Genomic DNA, 24,932 nt, shown 5'->3' on the forward strand with positions numbered 1-24,932 from the left:
ATGTGACGATGAGGTCGACGATGGAGCATGCAAACCTAAATAATGCCTATTCACTCTCGCCTTAAAAAGGCCCAAATTATAACGTTCAGGGAACAAGTCTGCAGGCAGGGAATTCCACTCCATAGCAGTTCGCCTTAAAAATTTGGAAGCGACACGCTTCGTGCGAATTCTTGGAATATCCACAACATAGTGGAGGAATCCCAGCATACGTTTGGTCCTATTTCTTCATATTAGTTTTCTCTGAGACAATGCCCAGAGTATGTTCTGGAATTGTCTTAATAGACGTTGACGTATTTGTATATATTTATAAATAAAACATATAAATTGTATACATAGTATTCTATAATAACGATGCCAGGTTTGTAACTGTTAAAGACAGGCGTGTCGCTTATCACCAGGCGCACAACTTGTTTTTCCCGTTAGGGCGCGTTCCCATTATGTCGTGACGACAGATAGCCGTGCAGTTTAATGTGTTGTGGTTTGTATATTTAAATAAAGTAAACACATATAGTAAAATACGATTAACTGTCGTTCGCATGTTACGACGACAGACACGACGACAGATAATGGGAAAAGCTAGAACGACAGTCGTCTGACGATAAATAAAACGCCACGATAAAATTAACGACAGATAATCGCTTCAAAGGATTCTGTCGTGCAAACGACAAGGCGGCTGCCGTGAATCGATAAATTGTAGCCACGATCTAGTGGAAACAGGTTAGACGCGACAATCGTTCAACGACAAATAAAACGTTGCGACATAAAGGGAATGCGCCCTTACCTGATATTATGAAAAAAAAACATCTAGTTATTGCTAAAACTGCGCCTGTCCAACTGTCAAAGTTTATTTTTTGATTGGTTCAATTTGTGCACATTTTAGTGCTTATTTCTAACACCATTAGACATTAACAAAAATATATAAATTGTAAATGTGTCATTCTATAATTACGATGTCGATTTGTATTATTTCAGGTCATTGCTAAAAGATTCCGTCTGTCTGTCAAACTTTATTTTCTAAAGAATGAAGTTGGTTTATTACCCACGCACTGCACATTTTTACTGCCTATTTCTTTACCTATTTCTGCCGCCAAGCAGTTTCGTACGTTCCGGTTTTGAAGGGTAAAAGTACTAGTGAAATTGTTTTAGGATACCTAACTCTCAGGACAATAGCCGCAATGACAGTGCCCCTATGATCTGTGCGATTTAAAGCTCTTAAGTGGCAGTGCAAATATTTCAAATACATAAATATGTATAAAATATATTTCTGCAACTTTATCTTCATAATAATTAGCCAAGTCTTTGGCAAATATTCTTTAAAGACCTAGACATACAAAGTTGTGTATTTAACATTATTTTACGTAACAATTGACATTGCCACATCGCCTACTTCCTACATTCGTGCAAGTGCATCGCTCGCATGACATAACGAACTCAAATGTGGGCCAAATTAATAAAAAAAAACACGTCACACCCACTACTATACGACGACAAAGTAACGATTTGCCGTCACCAGAAAAAAATATGCTGACGAGGGGAAAAGACGCGGGGTGGGAGAGGAGGCAAATTGTATGGACAATTCAAAATGGAGCGTGTTTGGGCTTGGATAAAGTTAAGTTTGTAAAATACATAGCAGTGAAAGTGCGTTGAAAAACGAAGCGCCCGTTTGTTAGTTTTTTAAATCTTTATCATTCAGAAATACGTCAATTCATAGTAAATTTACGTCATTTAATTAGAATTTCGTAGTAAAATCCTATAACTTTTGTTTTTATATAATATTTCTAAATATCTGTAATCCGTTTACATGATTACGTGGTAATTTAAACACACAGTAAATTTGCGTTGCAAAAGAGGTCATTGTACTTTTAGTGCAAATGTTTTGAATAGGAAACTGGTTTAGTAGCTCGCGAAACCTTTAGAAATAAGCTTGTAAATGGGTGGGGAAAAGTTTCCTTTTCAGATTTCATTATGAATCACATTATGTAAACCTGATAATGCATTTAACGTGTTTGTTAGTCATTGTAATAACCTTTCCGAATTATAGTAAGCAAGTGTTGTTAACTTTTGCCATACTGCTCTGTGTGTATTCATTTCTCTTATACTTTTTACCCTACGCCTACCCTTATAGTTTTCTTTTAATCTGTGCGTAACATGGCGGTGCTACTCAGAGATTTAAATCACAAAGATCTGAGGCGTACTGCCACTACGCCCGTCATCCTGACTCACAAGTTCACAAGACCCAAGTAACTCTTTCACAGGGTGCTCTACTGCTATTAAAAGTAGTGTATATGATACAGTTTTTTTTTCAAATGCGGTAGCAGGCCCTGGACAGCATCAACGCCACCTAATTGCTTCAGACGCCCACGCCCCGTAGGATACTTCAGCACTCGTTGGGTACAAACTACTTTGAGAAGCTAAGGGTTAGAGGGTATCTAAGGGTCGAAACACACAACTGCGAATCATCAAACGTACTGAGCGTATTTTTCAAACTAGGTAGCGACATGGATCTTAAAAAGAGTGTTGCACTGCTGTTCTGCTGCTATTGATAAGATAGTATAGGAAAAAAAAAGATATATAACGTCAAATTCATGCGGCGCGTCGTGCGAGATCGTCGAGCGACGTTGCATCGCAGGGTTTTTAAATACAATAGAAATATATCGATATACAGATGATTGGGTCTAAGTTGTTATATAATGTAATTAGGGTACAAAACAACATAATAAACATTCATATTTAATAAGCATCAGTTTGCAGCGTAACGAGTTGTAATTACTACATTTCTACTACAATAATAGACGAGACACATCCTAGTGTAACGATAACAGAACTGGAAGTTAAAACGTGGGAATTATTAATGTAATTATTAAGTAATAATGAAACTGTTAACTAAAGTGTGTTTGTATTTGTAACATTTATAAATACATTTTAATAACATTTGCTTTTAATCGTCTTTAATATTTAATAATGGTAACGATGGTAGTCCATTGGGGGACCAGCTCTGTCGTCATTATCATAATTTCGCTTGACAATAAAACTGAAACTTTACAATTTTCATAGACAAAACATAGTCCTACAAAACTGTATAATACTGATGAACTAAAACTGTATGAACTGTATAGAACTGTATAATACGTTTTTACTGATTTTTAACCGACTTAAAAAAAAGGAAGAGGTGCTAAATTCAACTGTATGTTTTTTAATTTTTTTTTGTATGTATGTTCCTCGATGATTCCGACATTTGTGAACCTATTTTGATTCTTGTTTTGTTGGAAAGAGAGTACGGCAGAAGTGGTCCCATTTTAATACGAAAAAAATATTCCAACTCTATGGATGGCAAACTAGGGGCTGAATGACATTTGACGTCGGTTTTTTTAGAACTGTGTAAGGAGATTATTGTTTGTGGTTGATTATTGTATTCAAATATATTATTGAAGTAATATAGTATCTGCAAGAGGTAATATTTAACTAATTAAAATGCTAACTATAAACATTTTTGCAGTTACCTCATTTTTATCTTCGACCTGAAAAATTACATACAAATAATATACGAGGTATTCACTCTAAGAGGACAAACTTTACAGTTTCACAGCAGGATTTAAACGAGTCTCAATCAAACAAAAGTTACACAATTTTTAAATATTAATAATTGTTACATAATTTATATATTTGTAATAATATTATTTGCAATCATTGACTTACAATTATATGGACGTCGGGTCCGCGTTAAAAAGTGTCCGAACTTATAGGGCGTTAAAATCGTATACAGAGCGTCATTCACGCTTTAGTCTTCGTTTGTTCGACTGACAGCGAAGCAAGCAAAATTAGACAGTACTGCGATGACATTACAATTTAAATTCAACGTTTAGCTTTTTCATATTCCTTTACATGTCACTACGTTTAAATAGGTTGACTTGGGACATTTTTTCGTGGTTTTTTTTGTTTATTTGTAATATATATAATATTTTATTTGTAAGTCAATGTTTGCAATAGACAAAATCATGGGACACAACTAGACAATGATAAGAATGTGAATGAATAGCTCTTTTATACGTTTTTATCGGTGATTCAACAAACACATGTAGTTGAATTTAAAAAAAAACGCAAGTTAATTCTCATATACGATAAAAATGTTTTATGATTCATGTTTGGTATATCTAAAACTAATGTAGATGCTGTAGATGAACAGTGAAAAAAAATTAGATTTGAATGGTGCAGAGTCGAAACTTCTACTCTATTTTTAACCGACTTAAAAAAAGGAGGTAGTTCTAAATTCGACTGCGTTTTTTTGTTACGCGACAACTCCAGCATTTGTCAACCGATTTTGATGATTCTCTTTTTTTGTTGGAAAGCAGATACCTCCGAAGTCCTATTTAAATTTCAAGAAAATAATAAAAGGGGATGAATGACTGTTGAGGTCAGTTTTTTTTTTATGAAAAAATATTTATTGGAATCTTTTCGTATGATACAAAGTACCAATTAACGGGACGAACAAGTCGTACATCTAGAGTTAAGCGACACGCCTGCCCACAACAGTTGCAGTGCCACTCAGGTTTAAATCGCAAATATCACTGTCACACCGCCCGTCACCCTGAGATATAAGTTGACAAGTCCCATGTGCCTGTAATGTCACCCCACACATTTACCCTTCAAAAATGGAACGCAGTAATGCTTACATTAAAAGCAAAAATAGCTATCTAAGCATTGACTTACAAATAAATGGACGACGGGTCCAATACAAAAACCACGAAAAAAATGTCCCAAGTCAACCTATTTAAACGTAGTGACATGAAAAGGAATATGAGAAAGCTAAAACGTTGAATTTAAATTGTAATGTCATCGCAGTACTGTCTAATTCTGCTTGCTTCGCTGTCAGTCGAACAAACGAAGACTAAAGCGTGAATGACGCTCTGTATACGATTTTAACGCCCTATAAGTTCGGACACTTCTTAGCGCGGACCCGACGTCCATATAATTGTAAGTCAATGTATCTAAGGCTACTGCCTTAATTTATTAACTTCTGAAAGAGTGCGTCCAAGTACTTTTGGACAAACTTTTTCAGAAGGAACTCTAATGTTAGTAAAATTATGGCCCTATAAATGTATGATCTAAATTAAATACTTGTTACGCCAATAAACATTTGTATGATTAACTTACTATATAATTCATAGTTATTAATTTGATTGACGTAAGTGTGAGATAAATTAAAATTTTTAACGTTTTGTTAACAACGTTAGAAATAAAGGGTTTACCATCAAGGCCGGGTAGTTTTCAACAGTACATAGCGGCCATGTTGTTGAGTAGAGGCTGCTTTTATCACATCTGCTGCTTTTTTTTTCAATCACTAAACACAAATTTTAATCATCAAGGCAAGCTACAGCGTCGCGCAACACGTGCAAATGACTGAACCGGGCGAATTTAGCCACTAAACGTTGTAATACAATAGTCGAGTAGGAATGACGACCACGTATACCGTGAAATGGGCGCGCGCGCATCGTTGCCACAGTAGAACACCCATTTTTACCCGACTTCATAAAAGGAGGAGTTCTCATTATATTAGCCAATACTCTTTAATTTGTGAACCAATTTTGATGATTTTTCATTGGAAACCTTATTTTCTTATATTAGTCCCATTTAAATTTGACAAAAATATTCCACTTCTAAGGGTGGTAGACTAGGGGATGAATTCGGTTCCGCGTATAGATGTAATTCCATGAACTTTTGAAGTCGATTTTTTTTATAAAACAGTTATAAATTTGATATTTTTTTATTATTTGCACGTATTGCGCGACACTGTAGCTTGCCATGATAATTTGTCTTTAGTGACTGAAAAATAAACAATAGGTTTTGACAAGAGCAGCCTTAACAACATGGCCGCCATAAACTGTCAAAATCTACCCGCCCTCAATGGAAAATCCTTTGCAAATAATAAGACGAACAAAATACGTTTCGAATTGGTTTAACTGGAATTAAAGAATCGATAACGCGAAATAACCTAAAGAAATATAGAAAATACTTGAGATAATAAAAAAGATAAGTCAGCAAGCTTATTTTTCTTTACAAAGTTTGCTCAACACTTGAAGATAAAGAGAGTGTAGAACACACGATAAGGAGCGAGGAAAGTATTTTTTTCTCAGATTTTGAGAACATTTTTTTGTACAAAATTGTAAATTACAAGTAATTTCGAGTTCTTAGGTTTTCGCGATTGTTACACATAGGAAATGAAACTATTTTTCCGGATTTATATCGCGTATTATACGGTTCATGGTTGACGGTTGACTTGAGGCAACCGTGACCATGGGACCTGTAAAGGGCCCGAAACGTCGGTTTGTTTGAAAGACGATTTAAATCCGGAAAAATAGTTTCATTTCCTACAAGTAATTTACTTTGACGTAATTTTAACGTGGTATTTAGGAGGTGAAACCATTTTGTTTCTGACCTAAATCTAGTATACTAATACAAAGATTGAACACTTAGAAAAAAATCCAAAAGCTATGCCAACTAAGTCACGGAACAAACCACCGATTCTTAAGACTTTTTCTGTGTACTTGACAGACCTCTGTTTTGTTTTTAACGACCGCTAAGATCTGAGGTGCACTGCCGCTGCGCCCAACCTGAGACAAAAGTGGACAAGTCCCATGTACCTGTAACTTCACTAGCACCCTTAATCCTTCAAAACTGGAATGCAGTAATGCTCACACTGATCGGTATCGCTGAAATAGGTAAGGTGGCAGTATGGATGAGCTCTTTCAAGGAGCTCTAACCTGTTCACATGTTCTTTGACCTACTAATTATAATAACAAAAAAAATATCACGCAATGAATCAAGGATTTACTAATTACGCATTATTTTTATGAATGACATACTAGTTCTCATTATTGTCGTGTTATCGATGTTGAGATAGAGAAGTTGAGCCATATTTCAATGAAGGTAATAACTGTTTAGCAATACTCGATACGACTTGAATCTACGGATAACAAATATGCCTGCGTATAATTTAGTATGTTTCTTTATAAGGTCGCCAAATTTTAAGAATATTTAAAGTCAAAACACCGGCGAAGAAGCGAGAAGAACTGTTTTGCTAGATGGAATGGTTTAGGTATTTACTATCAAATAACAGTCTTATAAAAATTTAAGATACACCTAAGTATTTGTCTAAAGAATGTGCTAATTCGTTACACGATAGAATGTACTTCATTCGATCATATAAAATTCCGAAAACCGGTTAAATTAAAAGAATTCAAATTAGCCGCTGTTAGAAGCTGCGGCCGCGCGACTCACTTTTCATACAATTTCTAGAAACGCTGCAACCGCGCGGTGGCCGCGCCAGACGCGCTGCAGTCACGCTCGGTTGCAGGGTTGCAGTCACGGTTAGTGAGGTGTACATGTTAATTTTTCAAATTAAATACGATGGACGAAAATCGAGTTGAAGAATTTATAGAGAATCAAACCGTTAAACAGTTATTCTAATCGACTGGAAAGAAAGGCATGGGAAAATTTATGTCTAAAGTTTATTGACAATTTTGAAACTACAACTACAACTGAAAAAACATAGCAGGTGAGTCATTTTTAATACCAATATGTCAAATGTGTGCCCCAAGAACTAGATAAAAGTAATGTTTGTAACGTAACATAACGTCAGAATCCATCGCGTAACTGAGTCGAAAGATAAAACATCACTAAAAACTTGGTCGCACTTGCTAAATCTCTGTTAAACTTTGGTTGTCAACAAAAGTCCTATAGTTATTAAATTCGCATTTATTCTGTAACTTAAAAATTGTCCTGCGGTTTGACGACACGCCGCGCCGCCCGTTACTCCGTCAGTCGCTTTCGCTTGTCCATAATTAATGTGTGTCGATTTTTCTTCGCCTATTTTTATTTAAAAAAATATGTACATTTATTTGGAGGGGAGACAATCTCACAGTTCACTCAGAGTAATCGCTTGGTAAAAGTTTCCAGACAGCCCCGGATTTTGGTGAACAGCATTTAGAGCATATTTCGCAAAATTAATCAACTGCATAATCTTGAAATGTACATACATAAGGCATGCAAATAAATTAATGCACACAAAAAAAGTAACGGATTTAATGACCACAAAAAAGTAACACAATTAAGTGGTTCGTGATGGATATGTACTTAACTCTTTTTTTTCTTTTAATTTACTATCAAAATGAATCCATAATTTCGATACTAAATTAAACAAAAAAAAGAAAAACCTAAATCGCATTACTGTATTAATTCTGAGCCTTAGCTTGTATAAGTTAAAAAAAAGAAAAATAGGTCACGATGACCGGTAGGCCTACAGAATTTAAACAAGGAATCGTGAAACACATCTAGATTATTGATATTAATGCTAAGATGATTATACAAGCTTCATAAATAATTTCCATCGAGTACGTATATAACCAGGAACAGAGACGAAATAAGGGTCATCCATCCCTGGCTTATGTCACTTTTAAATATCAACTCTCGTTTGAAATAACGAATAGAAAACTGAAAAAGTACAGCGGCAGCACCTAACATGTGTGTACGTTTCCGTATAATCCAAAAATAATTCTGTATTTATTGTAATAAAGATAATATCTCTAACAATGGGGGCTGGTCCATGCGGTGGTGTGGGAAAAAACAGCAAAACATCTAATTACAAAACAAACGGAATCACATTTCATCGGTAATAAAACATTAAATATCAAGTTAAACTGGTCGATCTGAAGTAAAACAATTGACGACACCCGTCATTTGTTTCGAATTCGGACCAATCGGAGAGCAGTTGTCACAGTAATGATTTGGCAGAATAGTTTTTAAACAAATTAAATTACATTTCGTATCTTTTTCCGGTTATTTACTCGATGATAATTTCATGTCTTTAGTCGTATGTTGGAAATATTGTATTAAAAAGCGATGCGACTGTACTAAATTCCCTATTTTAAGGAGGCCATCCCCCTCTCCATTCATAGTACACATTTGTCTAGAATATCTATCAATAATCAGATACGAGTTTGTTTGTTTGTTTTGATAACAGAAACTATGTCACTGCTATCGTAACCCAAATACTTTGATCGTACTTATTAGATGAAAAGTTACACGTTATCTATCGATGTGTGTGAGAATCGAGTCTTTTTTTTACTTTGAGTGGTTCAGAGATTGGTATATAATCTTATAGGTTAAATTTAAAAATGACAGTTTACATTAATATACATCGTAGCCGTGGAGCTCCTTGTGAAAGAGTTTGTCCAGGGAAGTACTGCCATCAAGCAGTACTGTGAGAATTACTGCGTTCCGATTATGGTGAAATTAGAGGCAGGTGAGACTTGTCAACTTATGTCTAAGGATGACGGGCGCAGTGGCAGTACCCTTCAGATCTTTGCTATTTAAAGCTCTGAATAACACTGCTATACACTACTATATAGACAGGCGTGTCGCTTACCGTCACTTGATATGATAAAAAGAAAGAAAATGAAAATCAACCATTTTTATTACCTCTAAATCAAGAACCACAGGCCATAACCAATTTAGGACATTTCCCAAATAGTTTCATCAAAGTTGCGTCTCCTTATCCAGCGTTCACAGTGTCAAGTGTTTGGGAATCAAAAAGATGTAGTCCGTAAAATATTCAAATTCATTATCGATTCAACATCTTGTGTCTATACAATAAAGACTATTTTCATTTTATACAGAGTTAAGAGTGGTTATTGCATCGATGCAAACGCGCGACTACAAACGCGCTATCGCCAATAAATCCCAAGTGTAGCGATACAATCTCGCGTTTGTAACGATGCAGTTGCGCGTTTGCATCGCGTTTGATCAGGCGCGTGTGTAAAGGTAGACGATTAACGACTACATCGCGTTCGCGCTGCTAAAAATCGTCGTGTGTAAACGCTATAAGTGTTACAGCATTTAACCAAAGCGTTCTTGTAATTTATAAATGTATCCGTTATAAACTAACCAACGTTTCGGGCCTTTTTACATGTCCGTCACAGCTGACTGGAGCACCAATGAATGAACACAATGGGACCTATAAAAGACCAGAAATATTGTTTCGTTGTGAACAATCCCGAAAACTTAAGAACACGAAAACCACTTACAGTTTACTGTCGTTGTACGAAAGCGTAGAATTTCTATGTCTAAATATTTCTCGAATTAAAAATGTAACGAAAATACCGTAAACAAAACAAAAGTAACATTGCGGGATAAAATCGCGGAAGTAAATGTTAGCCCTTGTGTTTAACCATGACTGCCCTCAAGTGCCTCCCCAACGTGACTTACCCTTACAGCCGAAACGTGCCTAAAACTTAAAAAAACGGAAATAATGTACCGGAAAAATCGTATAAAAAAGTTACGATTCTTTTCTTATATTTTTTTTGCCTTTAGTTAATTACATAGAATTTTGTTTGAAACGTGTTTTCTTAATTTCAAGCGGTAGTTGCGAGTCGTGCTTTGGGTAAATTTGGTCACGCTGCTCAGCACGAGTAAGCTAGAAAAGTCCAGATGTTACGATTTTAATATAATGCAATAAGGCTCAGAGTTGAAATATATTTGGTTAACCCACGTGGTGGCTTCGCGCTGCGGTCAACGTGACTTTGTTTACTCTGAAAAGTTCAGTTCAATGAAATTCGGAGAAAAATTTAGAGAATTTTGTTAAAATAATGTTTAAAAGGGTTCTCTTACGGAATCGACAATTAATGTTCCTTTATTCTTATTATTTATTTTAATATTATCATAGTTTCTTTTACATTTGTTTACGTGAATTGTATAAGATTAAGTTAAGTTAGAATGAAAATAAATTTATTTTCACAAAATGTCAATGAAATCGATTTTGATATAGATTAAGACTTTCGTAGTTTTTCATAAAACAGATAGACTGTCCCGTGACCGTGCACCGTAGCAGTAGAGCTTCTTGTGAAAGAGTTCGTCTAGGGAAGTACTGCCACGTTACCTATTTCTGCCACCAAGCAGTAATGTGAACAACAGTGCGTTCCGGTTTTGAAGTGTAATGGTTCTGGTGAAACTACATGCACGTGAGACTTGTCAACTTATGTCTCAGGGTGACGGACGCAGTGCCAGTGCCCCTCAGAGCTCTGTGATATAAAGCGCAGAGTGGCACTGCAATTGTTGTTGACAGGCATGTCACTTACCACCGGGTGTACGACTTGTTCGTTCCGTGACTTGGTATTTATAAAAAATTTAAAAAAATTAGAACTATCAAAAACAACGAAAACATCTTTAGGTGCCAGTGTAAGCTTCTTGGTTGACACGTTATAGCTTATCAGCATCCGATTGAGGGAAAGATGGAAGAAAAAAATGAAAGGCCGAGTATAGTAATTAACGAGCAAATAAAAGAGATTTTCTTATGGTACCAAGTGTTAGGACGAACAAGTCGAGGGACTGGTGGCAAGCGACACGTATATCCATAACAGTTGCCACTCTGAACTTTAACACGTTCCCTGTGCGTTCATCACGTGCACTTCGAGGTCCAAACGATACGTGAGTGCATCACATATGAGGCATGGCCCTTTATAAATTTAAGCGTTGTAAATCATTTTATTTACTTGCACGTATCGACCACTAAAATTGTGACATTAGCATGTGGTACCGGATGACTTTTTAACTAATGTTGCCAGATTATAACTGTCAAAATAAAACACAGAAAAAAAGAACTAGTATGCGCATGCACCATATATGTAGCACCAAGTAAATAACTCATACGTGCGTGTATCACATGTGAGGCACTTGGGAAAATTGAGAAAACGGGAAGGGGGTTTATGGAAATTATTTTTTCATCCATAAATGTGTTAATTTGTACCATTTCAACGTATTTGCAAAATACAAAAAATTACACGTGGTGGTCAATTTCTGATTTCCAGTGAAATAGGGAACGTGTTAAATCGCAAAGATCTTAGGGGTACTGCGTTGACTTACAATTATATGGACGTCGGGTCCGCGCTAAAAAGTGTCCGCACTTGTAAGGCGCTAAAATCGTATACAGAGCGCCAAACTCCGCTTTAGTCTTCATTTGTTCTACTGACAGCGCGATACTGCGATGACATAACAATTTAAATTTCGAATAGGTTGACTTGGGACATTTTTTTCGTGGTTTTTGTATTAGACGCGTCGTCCATTTATTTGTAAGTCAATGGGGTACTGCCACTACGCCCGTCACCACGAGACATAAGTTGACAAGTCCCATGTGCCTGTAATTTCACCAGCACCCTTATCCTTTTTCTTTTTTTTTTACCCTTACCCTAACAAATCGGAACACAATACTGCTCACATTACTGCTTGGCAGCAGAAATAGGTAAGGCGGTAGTACTTCCCTGGACGTACTCTTTCACAAGGAGATTTACTCGGACAAGTGCCCCGCTGTTAAACAATAGAAATGAAATGAAATATATGTACGTATAAAACTTTTAAGAGTTGTTGTTGCCATGCACGCATTGACTTACAATTACATGGACGTCGGGTCCGCGCTAAGAAGTGTCCGAACTTATAGGGCGTTAAAATCGTATACAGAGCGTCATTCACGCTTTAGTCTTCATTTGTTCGACTGACAGCGAAGCAAGCAAAATTAGACAGTACTGCGATGACATTACAATTTAAATTCAACGTTTTAGCTTTTTCATATTCCTTTACATGTCACTACGTTTAAATAGGTTGACTTGGGACATTTTTTTCATGGTTTTTGTATTAGACCCGTCGTGCATTTATTTGTAAGTCAATGCATGCACGTGAAAGTTTTTGGAGTATTAGATCCCATTGGTTGACACGGGTCCAGTGCGGGTTTGATTCCACACGTTTTCAGTGGCATTGCAACGCATGCGAGGTACAATTAGTGTAATACAATAGAATCTGTTACTATGAGTTCCTGAGTTACAATTCATTCATCATGACCGCGTTTGAACGATAAAGCTACAGGAAGACTGATATTATTAGCAAACCTTGTACATTTTGTGGTATATTAATAAAACTTTGTGACATAAAATCACGTAGAACATTTGTAGTAGCATAGGTTAATTTCAATAAGGTTTAATTTACAGTGGTAATGAAACTATTTTTCGGACTAAACCGCTTATACTTGGTATTTCAAATAAACCTACATTTCAGACCGTTTATAGGATCCATAGTGACAGAACATCTCATATTTGAAAAATAGTACTAAAGGGCGGTAAATAAGAAATCATTAACGGGAGTTTGTTAAAAGCCTGAAGGCTAAGGTTTTAATGACTCTCGAGTCAATTGTATTTTTTACCGCCAATGCTACATATAATATTTTTCATTGCGAGAAAATAGATACAACGATCATTTATTTTTTGTATGAATAAATATCTCGTCACTATACAACATTTACGGATTTTGCAAAAGGCGGTATTTTTTTTTAACAAATTGCCATTGTTCCATAGATATTACAACTCGAACTAACATGTTATAAAAAGCACAGACGCATTCAGCCACAATGTATTAGATATAAAAGAAATAATTTCCGAATTCTAAAAATACTGCAGAATTTGAGTTCATAAAATACATTTAAATTACAAATATACGTTCAAATTTTTCAAGCATCAAAACTTTTTACTTTATCTGGACGTAAAAAATCCACAGGGCGATAATGAAAAAAAAAGCCCGTGTGCATAACTTAGGACATTACGGTCGATGTCATGGCACTGTTTACGAGGAAGTTTGATGAAAACAAATATACATGATATAGATCAGAAAAAATAGTTTCATTTTCATTTTGAAGACCTCAGTGGTCCAAGGATTATGCTGTGAGCGCTAGATGAAAAGGAGGTACTAATTGTCTAAAAGGGTTTACTTAGCACTTTAAGTAGATCCGTACCCAGCAGTGGGTTGATTATATGATGACAAGGAAAAAGAATCGAAATTATGTAGAGCACATCTCACCATGAAAAATAAAGTGACGCAACCCCAAAAACTAGATTTTTTTGGGGAAATATAGAAAAATGCCATTGTATTGGTGCCAAATAAGACTAAATTCGTACGTTTTTTACAGTTTCACAAAAATATTTTTTCAAGAAGTACTTTTATTATCAAGGGTGCGATGTAAAAGTGGTGACAAATACAAAACATAAGAAAAGATCAAAGGAAACCAAGGCACAGGGAGACCGAGGACAACTTTTATAGACCAAATATACCTTGGAAACGTTTGTTTACATTACAGGTTGTTTTTTTTATTAATTAAATTCCTATACAATTTTTTTTTAAGTTTTTATGGTTTCGAATTTCGCAAGGTGTACGAATGTTGATGCCCATGACTGTACTTCGCAATACAGTGTTATGAAAGTGTAATTTTTCGTAACAGTTCGTCCAAGAAAGTACTGCCATCTCACCTATTTCTGCCGCCAGGCAGTAATGTGAGCATTACTGCGTTCTGGTTTTGAAGGGTACTGGTGCTGGCGAAATGACAAGCACATGGGACTTGTCAACTTATGTAGTAGTCGTAGGACTTGTTCGTCCCGTCACTTGTTTATAAAAAAAATCGTAAATAGATAATGTTTTAAAGTGAATCATTTGCATGGCAATAAGTAGTTCCTCATACGAGCACTAGGAGCGCTGTACAATGTATCATATTATCTTATTTGGATAGTTACACTTTTGTCGACGTTTGTAAGAAGTGGGTCCGAGTTTTCTAACTTTGTAACAAAAACTTAGCCTTAGCCAATTACAGACCGTCTAGATTAGACTTGTAATTTAGTCATAAGTAACTGAAAATGTTACATATTATTATGTTATGCTACGATGAAGAGTATTTGATATTATGTCGACTTTTCCGAAGAACAGAGTCCGATGTGATTATATAGCGAAAAGAGAATAAATACGTTTCTAGAATAATTTCGTTACTCAACTAAGGCCTATGTAAAGATGTTTTGAGAATTTATATGTCTTATTTCGTTTCGGAAATATAAAATCGAACGACGATCGATCTGACATCCACAGCGAAGAAGAACGAACGAAATGTACTATGTCCTGAGAACAAGTAGTCTTGCACATAGATCTTTGTTCTACGGATGAGTCGATGTATTACATGTTTATGAAAAACAACGGCATGTAGTTTTTTAAAGAGAAAAAATATAATATAAATAATTTAACCAAAAGCAGATCGCACAAACAAAGACATACATGCGGCATTATAACAATACAAAATTGAAAAGCAAACAAAAGATGTACGAGTGCAGATAGCCAAAAACCGTATATAGGTACTGTGGAGTACAAAAGTGCGTTTTTGCGTCGCGTCACCGATTTCCCCCGGACGTTGCCGAAAACTTTCGAACACGCCCTGCTCCTGTGTGGACAGTGTTATGCAACGGCGTGAAATTTTATGAATGAATTATTGAATTGATTTTCCTTTTTACCGCCTATTGGGGAGGCGTTCGATGAGTAGGAAAATAATTATTGAATGTAATGCCAATGATGGGAATGCGCAGAAAAACAATTTATAACTTGTTATCGACAGTGACAATTTATACTAGTAAGTGTGTGCTCATGTGCACATAAAATAAATCATATGTCTTCTTTCTCCACAGTAAGTTACACTCTACGGTAACAACTAAATAAGGAGGACTGAGATTATCAATATTATTGTAGTACAGTAGTAGCGTAACATAAGGTGACACACATCTATTATTTCGACACACAAACGCCGCACTGTAATGCGTCAAAATTAAATTATGTAGAAAAGGTTATATACTATTAAGTATGTCACAGATGATATAAGGTATGTTATAAATTGGAAAATGCAGACAAATAGAGCTGATTTTAGGTTTATTGAATGAGGTTAACCATACATACATTAGGCTAACCATATTTTCCTGTAAGATGAAAGACTGAAGCCACCATCTTATAAATAATATAAGTATTATTTGTGCTATGTTGTAATAACTATTAGAACTACCTCCACATTTTATAATTTTCAACGTCGTTGCTTTAGTTCCCCTTATTGCAATACAGTAGACAAATTAGTGGAACTATAATGGCCATAGGAAGAAGAGATACGTAATCTGTGCGCACCATGTGTTTTAAGAATAAGAATGTAACTGAAATGTTTGAAATTGCATAATTCAAGTGTGACACACTTACAGTACGTTGCGACATTGTATATTCCGTACTACGGTTACAGGTGAAACGGATTTTAAAAAAGCCTGGATGTAAAATTATAATTGTTAATCTTACTTATCAGGCGATTTTGTTAAAATTAGATAGGAAGGTGTTTGTTTGTATTGGAAAATTCAATATTGCTTATTATTATATTCGGTTTTGACTAAATTGGTAATATTAAAATGTTTGACTAAAATATGTTTTTTTAATTTTATTTTTAATGATTGTTGTAATCAACAATCAAAGTTTTTTTAAGTATGTTTACAATTTTCAACTTCGTTACGTAAAAAGAGATAAAAATTCCAGCTGCACCCACACGGCACAACGCCGTCCAAAAAATACAAAAGGCATATTAACGGAAAAAAGTGAAAGTCTTGCAGTCACCCACACAAGTGCAACCTCGCGTTTTAATTCGTTCCTACACTGACTCATATATGTTGTAGGCGGATTATTTACAAGAGACCTTGGTGGAGATATGTAAATGTCTTTTGCTGTCAATGAACGAATGGTGGAATAATAGAGAAGTACGTTTTACATTTGAACTCTTGTTACGATGAACTAGCGTAAAATTTAATATGAACAATAAAAAGGTGGCCGTAGCTTTAAAAAACCCTACCCTACCCGATTTAAAAAACCCTGCCCTCGTCATCGTCTACTATAACCATTTTATAAACCATGCCAAGAATTGTGCACCTTCGTCAATGTTAGCGAGAATTAGTAGCTTCCTAACACAATCGGAGGGCTAGGGCTGTAGGTCCCATGCGGGCCTAATGATGATTGAGAATTTCACACACATCATTAAATATTTGCAGATGTGTGCAAAGTTCCTCACGATGTATTCCTTCACTGAAAGATCATGGTAAATTTCAAATTAAGTTTCATACATAAATTCCGAAAAACTCAAAGGTGAGCCCGAATTTGAATCCACGGCCTTTTGCTAGAGAGGTGGTCAAACCATAGTCTGCTACCAAACTGTTTAGTAGCGGTAGAGGTTCTTGTGAATTTCGTCCAGGGAAGTACTGCCACCTTACCTATTTCTGCCGCCAAGCAGTAATGTTAACATTACTGTGTTCCGGTTTTGAAGGGTAAGTTAGGGTGCTGGTGAAAATACAGGCACATGGGACTTGTCAACTTATGTCTCAGGGTGACGGGCGCAGTGGCAGTGCCCCGGATCTTTGTGATGTAAAGATCTGAGCAGTACTGCTTATAGACAGTTGTGTCAAAATTACAAAAATGCTTCAATAAGAAATTAAAGTTTATTGGTTCATGTTGTAATGTGTGGATTCGAAATTTCCTACGAATTGGGAAGCAATCGTTATTCTCCTATGTTACCCTTGTTTTATTACAATTATTAATACAAATATCGAACACTGAGAAAAATTAGTTCGATCTCATGGGAATCTAATTATACCAAATTTATTGTAAAAAATATTTTAAATAAACCTATGTGCGACAGTGGACTATTGTCTATTCGAGCTGTATCATAGAGTGTAAACATTAACTGACCTAAGCGAGTAATGCTACTGAACTAAATGTAAAGTAGGTTAAATTGTCCAGTTTTTCGTTACGTATTCGAAAATACATAAATTATTACGTATGTGCAACGATTTGAATAGAGGTACAATCAGTGTAATAATTAAGCGATCGATGTGAAATGAAAATAGACTTTGTCACTTTGAGATGCGCTTTTAATTATACTAAATTTAAGATTTATTCAAAATTGAACCTTATGTTTATTGGAGATTGACAACCTCGGTGACGTAACTGTTTTGCACTGTGGACGAGAAACTTCGGTTATGCTCCAAATTGGGTAATATATAATAATATATAAGTAGGAGTAGTAGCAGTTAATAACGCGCACACTCTTAGCCCCGTACTAGGGAAACCCTGTGTGCCATAGACACACACATAGACAACCACAAATTACACCCAAACTCAATATAGGCCATACAAATATTTCTCCCGGCTCGGGAATCGACCGCGAGACCTCTGTGTGGCAGTCCAGCATGGTAACCGTTCGACCACAGAGGCAGTTTAAAAAGATAAGTTTTACCTTACCTATTTCTGCCGCCAAGCAGTTTACTGCGTTCCAGTTTAGAAGGGTAAGGGTGCTGGTGAAATTAGAGGTAAATTACAGTATATGGGCCTTGTTAACTTATGTCTCTGGGTGACGTATGCATTGGCAGTGTCTCTAAGATCTCAGTGATATTGGTAAGCAGTCTCGCGACTTGTTCGTCCCGTCATTTGGTATTATAAGAACAATATTATTAATGTCTGTGAGAGAAAGGAGCCAAAACTAGAAAAGCCGTGTATCCTAGGACTACAGGTCTCCGCCTCTTGATTGAGCGAATTCTGTACTTAAGATTAAAATAATAATAATATGCCACTGGACTATATTAGTCTATATAGTCCAGTGGGACTAGGGTACTTCTCTCACAATGAGAGGATTTGGGCTGTATTTCCCACAAGGGCCCTATAATGATTGGAAACTTCACACGCATCATTAAATTGCTTTGCAGATTTGTGTGCAGGTTTCTTCACGATGTTTTCTTTGGTCGAAAATCTCATGATAAATTTCAAATGTGAAAGCCTGAATTCGAATCCAGAGAAGCGGTAGGTCAAAGCATTAGGTTACCGCGGATATCTTTTAAGTTTATTAGCTATCTAATATATTGTACACATACAGAAAGCATCAAGTAATAGAAAACTAAGAGCCTCTACACTTATGAAATCTCAGAATACTCAATAGGAACAATATAAATAAAATATTTGGAAATTGTAATAAAACAAATCCAAAAAAAATTTAATCTTTGCATACATATAGGTAACTATTAAGCCTACATATATATAGATATATAATATATTTTGGTTTATAATGTTAAATTTATAACTCTCATAGTTAGTTTTGTTGAACAGTAAACTGTTTACATACATACATACAAAAATGGTTAAAAATCTACAGCCCACGTCGGAAGTCACAAACTAGGGCATGCAAAAATGTCAACTCTATCTAGGAAAATTTAACTCTAATGCTGACCGTTTAGAGTAGAATTCAGATTATTAGTACGTTAAACAGTGAAAACGAAAGCTGAGGTATTTTGCACAAAGGAATTTGAATAAATGTTTTGAAAATTGATGTATAGTTCTTTCAAAGAGATTTCCTTATACTAACTTAGAAGGGTTCCGTGCCCAGTAGGGGGAAGTAATGTTGGTGAATGATATTAATGATAAAGGAAAAGAAAAAAGGGGAAGATTCAAGAAAATAGAAGGAGGTGAAGAGCTAGAACAGGCAAATAAAAGAAAAGGCGAAAGTAAGCGTCTACAAAGAGGTGAAGAGGAGGCGATATCGACAAGAGCATTGCTCTTAAATAATAAAAAGAAGGTGACTTCATTTACCCTGCCATATACAGCTTTTACAGTACCCAAATATCACCACCCAAGTACCACTCCTTCGTTGCCCACTTTAGGACGGAGGAAGTAAAAAAAAAGTGTTGTTATAGGTTATACTACAACCTTTACTTTTCGGAAATGGAACGAGAATGAAAGATTTGATCTGCGCAATCTCAATTATTAATTACCAAAATAGTTAACTCCTGGTCCTCCTCTCCTTACGGACAAACAGTTGACGTTTTTGATGACTTCAATGTAAGACACACATGTGAATATGATGTAAGAACAATGAAAATAAAACCATGCTCTTTTGAGGAAATAACACTTTCAAAAACATTAGCCCAATTTAAAGCTTCGATGCGGTCGGTTAAAAATAACCTTATTATTAACTCGACTAGTTTAGTTTAAACTTGACTTTCTTATATAAGAACAGTTTTTAGATCATACCTTTACATAATGACGGTTTACCGATTACGTAATTGTATCTAGTTTTATAACCGTGTTATTTTTTTACTCAAGTTTGTGTCAAGCTCATCCAAATAACAGGCGTGACGTCACAGTTTCATACATATAATTATTTATGGGAGCATCTTTTTCTTAAGTAGGTTGAGAAATAGTTAATTGCTGTTACATGTTAATATTGTGCTTGGCAAGTGATTAATTGACGATAGAAAACAAAAGTTGTAACATTACAGGGCTTGAAATTCGTCCACAGGCTTACAATATGATCGCGTTTATTTTGAAAGCAATTGTCCTATTTGCCGTAGTTGACATGCTAGCGAGAAGAGTAGACAACAATAGTAAATTTGAAATCTTATGTAAATACCACACCGAGATACATATACCTCTTGCGGATTTATTCTTTTCGCGCCTTGTGGGACACCTACTGTTGATTGGGTACCACATGCCAAAGTAAGACTCTATCTACCTGAATAGATACCATAGTTATACTATTTTATTAATGCAGCTGATATTGTTGTGTTCCGAATTGCAGAGTAGGGCAAACTGAGGCATGGCAATGGCGAGGCATTATATCTCTCAGCCAATAAGTTGTTTGATGTTAAAGATTTTGCAGTGCAGTGGCTGCTTTTCATCAGGAAGACCATCTGACTGCTTCCTTGTTAACCACAGAACATGGCCGTATAATACAGGTTTTTCAAAAACATTTTAACAATCAAGTCACACCCATCGATTCGAAAGTGATAGTTACCGACAACGACGTAATTGTTAACTGTCTGTCTGTCTGTTTGTGATTTGCATTGTTAACTCGATTCGAGTGGATGAAAAACAGCTTATAGCACGCTCAAACACAAACTCACACTGTTGTAAACTGCGAGTTAGAGCTCTATGTAAATTGTGTTAGGGTAAAATTTTGAAGAAAGTTTTTGACTCGTTGACCCACCGTACTATAGTGCTATTGTACAGAGTAATTTGTGTTTAGAAGAAGTCGTAAAATAAATACTGGCTGTAATAATTTCAGCTATACTACGATTGTGTAGCATCAGTTCTGTAGCTGATTGTGTTTTTGATAAATTCTTTAATAATTTCGTTTCAAGTAATAATACTGTCATCGGCGTACGATTTGACCAATCACGAATTGTTGATTGATACTTCTATAAATTTTTAACGATTGACTTTGGAAAAATGAAGTAACGTTGCATTCTTGCACGATTTTTGAAAAATCGACAACTGAGCAAAAGTTACGAATATATGACTGTTAAATATGAATATTAAAATGTAGTCAATTGTTTGCAATATATATTAAAGAAGAAGAAAAACGAGGAAGAGGAAAGAGAGAAGTAAGTGTGAGAGTATGTTGCCAAAAATCATTCTTTTAAAAGATTATCTGCAAGCTTATTTAGGATTAAAACAGAAAACAGGTTAAAAAAGTTAGTTCTCATAACCCGGTTGAAATAACTAAAGGTACTTTTCGTCAAGTTGAAATCATGGTGAAATAAACTTTTGAATCATGTGTTTGCTTGACCTGGATAAATGTTACGTAAAAGTGTTAAGAAAGTAAGAAATGTTAAAAAATATACTTCATAATAGGAAGGGATAGAACTGACATTGAAACTAAACTTATTCACCGTAACTTGAATTAAAAGATATTTTATTTCGACCATGAACCATCATTCCGTCAAGAAATGTCGAAAATGCATTATATCCGAGGATAATTCACGAGAATTGTGAATGAACACTTAGTTTCATTTTCGAAACGATAAAATAAATGTTTACAAAAGCAACTATTGAAAATCGCGTGCAACTTAAACGTGAGCATTTTATTATTATAAAACACGTGGCAAAATTTTCATATAAAAATATTATTATATTAAATAATAATCATATTAAATAAACATCCGATGGCGAGTCACGAGAAATTGCAAACGTGATTAGAAAGTTACTTAACGATTTTTCATTAAACAATGTTAATGAAAACTTTAATGCTTATTATGGTAATGGTAATGATGACTAATTGAACTTAAATGACGTCACAGTAGATTAAAGAAAGAATTATTTGGAAGACTTCATTTAGAATACTATTATTGTCTATACCGTCACGACTAATGTACTTAATCGTTATTTTTAAATTTCTCCATGGGACCTGATTCTGGGATGATCTGGTTTTTGTTCTTTATAGTAACTCAAAAACTGCAAATAGCTTTCAACATAATACTAGTAATATGCAAAAAGATTGAGGTATTCAAATTTAGTTTTAATTTTTTATCAGTTGTCTTCAATATTGTTTTCCTTTCATTATTGTGCTTGTCCAAGAGATGAAGGGTTGGTACAGAACTGTCGTTTACACAGGTATCCTTAATTACAAAACCGTATCTGGTGTTGTAGTCCTAATTTTAAACAGCCCCAGTAAAAGAAAAAAAAAGCTATAAACGAAACTGTAAAAGCGATATCTCAACGTAAATTACATAAAATATTATTACCCCGTGTTCCACAAAAGATGATGAAGATGTGAAGACATCTAGCTATCAAAGCATGAAAAGAACTGGATTTGGAACATCACTGCAATAAGATAACCGGTTGACGATTAAACAAATTGATGACCTCTTATTTAACTACTAAATTGCAGCTGATTAACTTTAACACAAAACTTAACTCAACTCCAAAAGACTACAGTCATAAAGTGCCAAATTTAAACAGCGTGAAGTGTTAAATTGTAACGTAAACTGTGGTTTAAATAAATAAAAAAAATATCATCATATACAAACTAAAAGCAGATTGACATGGGTCGAGATAAACTTCAAAAAAAGACACTAAAAAACGAACGAAACTTATGACTGAGACACAAAGAAAATTAAGCCAAAATTTCTATTAACCAAGAAAACAAAAAATAATCATTTTCCAATTTACAACAAGCGAATTGCACAATTACCATAAAACCTTTTTCCGATACAACACTTGATTTACGACTTTCCATTCACACATGCACATCATATACATATTATACGACAATGTATTTGTACCTTCAATTGTAATGACACACACACTTACCTTATAGTCAAAGTGTGTGGTCCGGCGCATGGGGAGCCCCTAGCTGCAGCATGGACCGGCAAAGCTCCGTGATCTCCGGGTGATTCAAGTTAATCAGATGCACGTACATCTGTTTGTGCAAGCTCAGTTCTGACGATATCGCCTCCAGCCTCTTCAGTAATGCCTCTTTTTCCCTCAACAGAGCTTTTACCTTTTCTTCAACTTCCCTCGAACGCACTTTAGCTTTTTCTCTCGATTTTCTCACAGCAATATTGTTGCGTTCACGTCTTCGTCTGTACTCGTCTGTACCTTTGTCTACCATTTTGCCTGATGATCGTCTCGAGGGAGTGGGTTTATGTTTTAACAGTGGAGGAAGCAGTGGTGCTCCCAAAGGAGGCAGAGGAGTAAAGCCTCCTCCGTAAGGTCCACTAACTCCTACAGGAGGTTGAGGGTTATATTGCCCCGTGTACTGAGCGCAAGTCACTACTCGCCTAAAATCTTGAGGCTCTGGAGGTTCCTCCTTTATTGGAGGTGGTGCTTGCTCATGTCCGGAATTGGTTGGAACAGGGGCTGCATACGAAGCTCCCGAATGTACTGGTTGAGGCATATACGCCAAAGTGGTCCTAGCAAAAGGTCGGTGTTGAGGAGATCGACCTCCAGGAAGTATTTCCTGGAACAACGCCATTGTCTCCTCGCCCCGAAACTGATCCTCGATGAGGTGTTGCAGATCCAAGCTGATTTCCTGTCCATTGAGCTCGTCCAAATCAGGAGGTGGAAAGGGTGCTCGTTTGTCTTCCGCCGCCTTCTTCAGGTCTGGTTGAGGTGGCGGCGGCGGCGCGCCGGTCTGATCGTACATCTGCGGGGATTCCATTCCGCCGCCCGGGCCTAGGACGGGCCCAGCGGCGCCGTTGGCCCGAGCCTCCACTTCAAAGCACTGGGTCGCCGTCACTGAACACTCACGGCGCGGGGCACACGACACTGTATCGGCGCGGCGTGTCACTCTGTTTATATTTTACGTTAGGAGAGATACGCGCGTGCGCTCGGTGCGGCGGTCGGGCGCGGACTGCCGACGCGCGCGCTCGCCGCGACAAGGTTGCCGGAAGGAAGAGCTGAAGCTGAAAGTTTGCCGGTAAAAGTTTTGTTTTGGCTCCTGATAAGATAGCGCTGTGTGCGTGCGCACAGTATAGCGCTGTACTGCGCTTGTCATTTAAGTGTGGACTTTATATTTCAATTGCAGATAATGTTCTGTCTTAAGCTTTCATAGGGATTATTATAATAACGGAAGGCGCAATATAATCGCTAGGATTAATGGTGTCAAATAACACTCTCTAATATACCGATTACGATTTTATTTAGTTTTAAAAAAACAATTTTAATTAATAAGAAGTCAAAAATGTACTTTGTGCACGTGCTCCGTGTTCTTGAATTACACTAACATAACAAATTATTCGACAATGCAAGCAATCGATATAATCTGTGTCAGTTTTTTTTGCACGTGTAAGAAAAATTGTATATTACGATCTGTTTTAATTTTGGTTCTTAATTACTTATTTAGAAGACATCTTATAAATTAACAGACCAACAGGGACAAGGGCTAGCTGCTGGCTAATTTAACGTATTAAGATTCATTATTATCATAGCTGTTAATTTGTAAGTTATGTACATTTGTGAATATTCAGAAGCAATAGCTCTACTAACGACAAGCAAGTATAATAAAAAGAGCGCTGCAATGCCACTTCAAGAAAAAACATGCTATATTTGTATACATTTACAGCATTTTATATTTGCATGAATACACCCCATACTAATAAATAATTTCATTTGACATAGTCGCATACAGAAATCGCCCAAAGCCCTATTTTATTAATTTTTTTATGATAAGTAACAGGACGAACAAGTCGTGCGTCTGATGGTAAGCGACACATGCCTGTCCATGACAGTTGCTGCGCCACTCA

At 36.0% G+C, this 24,932-nt stretch overlaps 1 protein-coding gene across 2 annotated transcripts in view; it reads right to left on the bottom strand.

The window, feature by feature from the left end:
- The window catches only part of LOC113229040 (CCAAT/enhancer-binding protein-like), a 37,420-nt gene extending 13,358 nt beyond the window's left edge, over window positions 1-24,062 (bottom strand). The window contains exon 1 of one of the 2 annotated variants that reach the window (XM_026462519.1): window positions 22,971-24,062. In XM_026462519.1, coding sequence (XP_026318304.1) covers window positions 23,006-23,848 — 843 coding nt within the window. In that variant the 5' untranslated portion in view covers window positions 23,849-24,062 and the 3' untranslated portion in view covers window positions 22,971-23,005. The remainder of the gene's footprint in view (window positions 1-22,970) is intronic. The other variant, XM_026462517.1, reaches the window with a different exon arrangement.
- Window positions 24,063-24,932: the final 870 nt, after the last annotated feature.

Source organism: Hyposmocoma kahamanoa, unplaced genomic scaffold (genome assembly GCF_003589595.1).
Source record: "Hyposmocoma kahamanoa isolate Upper Pololo Valley unplaced genomic scaffold, ASM358959v1 270, whole genome shotgun sequence".
Lineage (NCBI taxonomy): Eukaryota > Metazoa > Arthropoda > Insecta > Lepidoptera > Cosmopterigidae > Hyposmocoma > Hyposmocoma kahamanoa.